General features: G+C 42.2%; 1 protein-coding gene across 1 annotated transcript in view; it reads left to right on the forward strand.

The window, feature by feature from the left end:
- acads (acyl-CoA dehydrogenase, C-2 to C-3 short chain) overlaps window positions 1–3,391 on the forward strand; it is a 15,586-nt gene that overhangs the window by 4,164 nt on the left and 8,031 nt on the right. The window contains exons 3-4 of the mRNA XM_015400294.1: window positions 2,823–2,972; window positions 3,065–3,176. Coding sequence (XP_015255780.1) covers window positions 2,823–2,972; window positions 3,065–3,176 — 262 coding nt within the window. The remainder of the gene's footprint in view (window positions 1–2,822; window positions 2,973–3,064; window positions 3,177–3,391) is intronic.

The raw sequence follows: 3,391 nt of genomic DNA on the forward strand, positions 1-3,391 counted from the left end.
ACATTTGTATAATAAATAAATTTAAACAATAATTTGCGCCATAGCCGTAGAGATCAGTGGTCATAACTTGCAACCAGCGCTGCGCAGTGCCAGGCTGCTGGAGTGTCTCAGACCATTGATCCCAAAGGGGATAAAAGGAAGATGGCTGATGAGAAAAGAGGATTCAAAGGATGGACCGAATCATTTTCTTTCATTATCAATGCGGAAGGATTGCCTGCATTTTTGCTTGGTAATGAGAGGTTGGCAAAAAATAAAAATAAAAATTTGGAAAGGCATTTCCAGGGAAGGTAAGCTAAATATGCAGCCAACAACCAAGCTGGGAGGGAGAGAAAAATGGTGTTTGCAGAACTTCTGGATAAATTAGAGGAGAGCAAATGTAGATTTAAGAAGTGGATCACATCTCCAAACTCCACTACTGCTGCTAGTTTTGTTGCAAGGATGGAAAACTGTCCACAGATCAAACAGGTAGCGCTCTGATGCAGGGATGGGAACTTTCTTCCATTTTTTCCCCAAATCCTAAAAATATAAATCACCAAATAACGCTGGGATGGGGGATTTCAGGGTTAGAGAGCTCTGCTCTGATGGATCTCAGTTCTTGCTTGGTTCCTCATGACTCAATCAGATCCTCCCAACAGAAACACGTCCACCATAGAAAGATTCCTTGATCCTGTTTCTATAATTTCATCAATGCAACAAAACTTAAACCGCGGTGAAGGGCGGTGAAGCAGCGCGGTGAGATCGCTCACTGCTCGTCCCTCACCTCACGCTGCTATGTGACATTTGCTCGAGGATAAAGATTTAATCATGAATGCTTATTATATATTTAAGCCCACATAGTCATTTTCTATAGTGGGATAATACACGTAAGGCCCGTGTTTCCATAAGAGGCATGTATGAGACTTTTACATTTTTGCGGCTCTAGACAGATTTATTTTTTGTTTTTTTGGTCCAGTATGTCTCTTAGAGCAGTTTGGGTTGCCGACCCCTGGACTAGGCCTTCTAACAGATGGATATTGTGTAGTTTCATCCATGAGGTGGAAGCTGAACATTTGCTCAAATCTCAAGATTTTTTTTAGTTTTCAGTGAAAAAATGTCGTTAAAAACGACTTTATTGATCCCAAAAGAAAAGGAAATACCTTAGCTTTTATGTTTTTTTTTCTTTTTCATGGAGTTGCTGTAGATGTTAATATCTGTGGCAGGAAGGGTCTTCTGTAGCGGTCTGTTTCGCAGCGGGTCTGACATCATTTAGACGTCGATTTTAAGGCTAATTCCAAAAAAGTTAAAACCAATCCACTGGACTTTGTTTCCAAGTTTGAAGACGTTTCGCTTCCCATCAAGACAAATTTTTCAATTTAAATGATAGCGGGTAGGGATCAACTCTATAGCTGCATTGTAGGTTTTTGAAAGCTGAAATCTGAGTCCACTCCCGCCCCCACGTTTAAGGTTGGTTTTTCTCCTTCACGCCCCTCTCAGACCACCTGCCAATCAACCTTACAGTAGATGCTCCTTAACTATGCTCAGCTGTGCTGCAGACGCCTGTTGCTGCTATTGTAAATAAACTTCAGCCCAATCTATACATTAAAATATTTAAAGAACAATTCGTTACATAAGCACTTTATTAATCCCGCACGGAAATCAAATGTTGCAGTAAATCATGGGATTTTTCCCCCTTTTTTTATGGAGTTGTTGTAGGAGTTGACCTTCTTTAACGGCTTGTTAAGCTTCTTTAAGTCATTTGCTCTGATGCTGTTATTCCATCAGATGATGGAGGAAGAGATCACACTCTCCACCTCAGACTGATGGAAGATATAGGACCTACGGCTCCTTAAGCTGGGCAGACACTGTGTGATTTTTTTTCAGTCGTCGCACGCAGCTACAGCTCACACTGTATGACCAAACAGCAGGGTTTAAAAGATCACAGCTCATGATGTTTGTTCTCACACTATGCGACCCGACGCTCTGATGAGATCTACCTGCTCACACTGTACGTCTAAAAACCAGGTGGGACTCAGCTCCGCAGTGAGATGGCGCTACTTGGACTTGTCTATCCGGAAGCTAAACGAGTAGAAGAGGAATATGAAGCTCACTAGTGAGAAACGCGCTGCATTGGCAATTTGGGCAATTTTGTACTAAAAGCCCTAAAAGGAAAAGGCGACGACGTATTTGGACAAAGACATGGCTGAGCAAACATGGCTACTACGGTCTGTCAATCTGACAGAAAGAACTCCATTTCACTCACACCCCTGACATGCCTCTGTGTTTTTTTATCTCTCTCTCTCCTTTCAGCCTCCAAATTTCTATTTTAAAAAAATCCCTGCATTAAATCTTGACTTCCTGTTTGTATGAAGGGTTGGTTTGTTCTGTTGGACTCCCTCTAGTAGTCTGGAGTACTTATGATGGGAGTTTGCTGCTATTTTTACAATTTGCATCATGTACCTTCTGTGATTGCAGCATTTAGTTTTTGCCTCCAGCTTCTTTTTTTTTTGCATTTGTCAATTTTAGGTTTTGGCTTCTTTTATTTTATCGATTGCAGCATTTGTTTTTTTGTTGCATTTATTTTTTGTGCTTGCATCTTTTGGAGTTTGTGTTTCATCGTTTACTGCACGGTTGCACCTGTGTTTTACAAAAGATGTTTAAAACAATAATGAAAAAGCTTTCACTCCATATCGGTGTGTTTTATATTTATCCAGGTTTTTATTCTCTGGGGTCAAAATGAAACATTCAGTGTTTCAAATGCTGTTTGATAACAGGCAGTAATTGGGTCTGACTGATCCATTGGTGAAGCAGGAGGAACTAGCAGTGTCTGTTGTTTTCCCGTCCAGATAAAGGAGCTGGGGGAGATGGGTGTGATGGCCATAGAGGTCCCAGAGGAGCTGGGTGGAGCAGGGATGGACTACCTGGCTTACAGTCTGGTGATGGAGGAGATAAGCAGAGGCTGTGCCAGCACCGGCGTCGTGGTCTCTGTCAACAATGTAGGTGCAAACCTGTCGGTACCATTTGGACCAAGTTAGATGGAGCTGATCCGATGCTGGGATTGAGATCTGTGTGTCCCTGTGGTTATCAGTCTCTCTACATCGGGCCGGTTCTGAAGTTCGGCTCAGAGGAACAGAAGAAGCAGTGGATCAGCCCGTTCACTACCGGAGAGAAGGTTGGCTGCTTCGCCCTCAGTGAACCAGGTAACGTTTCTTCTCCTCTTTCCACGTCAGACTGGTTCATCAAATGCAAAAACAAACAAAAACCAAGGATGCAGCTCTGCAAAGGCACCAAGATATGTTTTATTTTAAGACTGACTGCAAAATGGCTGCAAGTCAGCTTTAGCAGGGTTCCCGCGGGTCCTTAAAAAGTCTTAAAAGGCATTGAATTCTTCAAAATAAAACTAAGGCCTTAATTG

This window comes from Cyprinodon variegatus, unplaced genomic scaffold (genome assembly GCF_000732505.1).
Source record: "Cyprinodon variegatus isolate N-32 unplaced genomic scaffold, C_variegatus-1.0 Scaffold1091, whole genome shotgun sequence".
Classification (NCBI taxonomy): domain Eukaryota; kingdom Metazoa; phylum Chordata; class Actinopteri; order Cyprinodontiformes; family Cyprinodontidae; genus Cyprinodon; species Cyprinodon variegatus.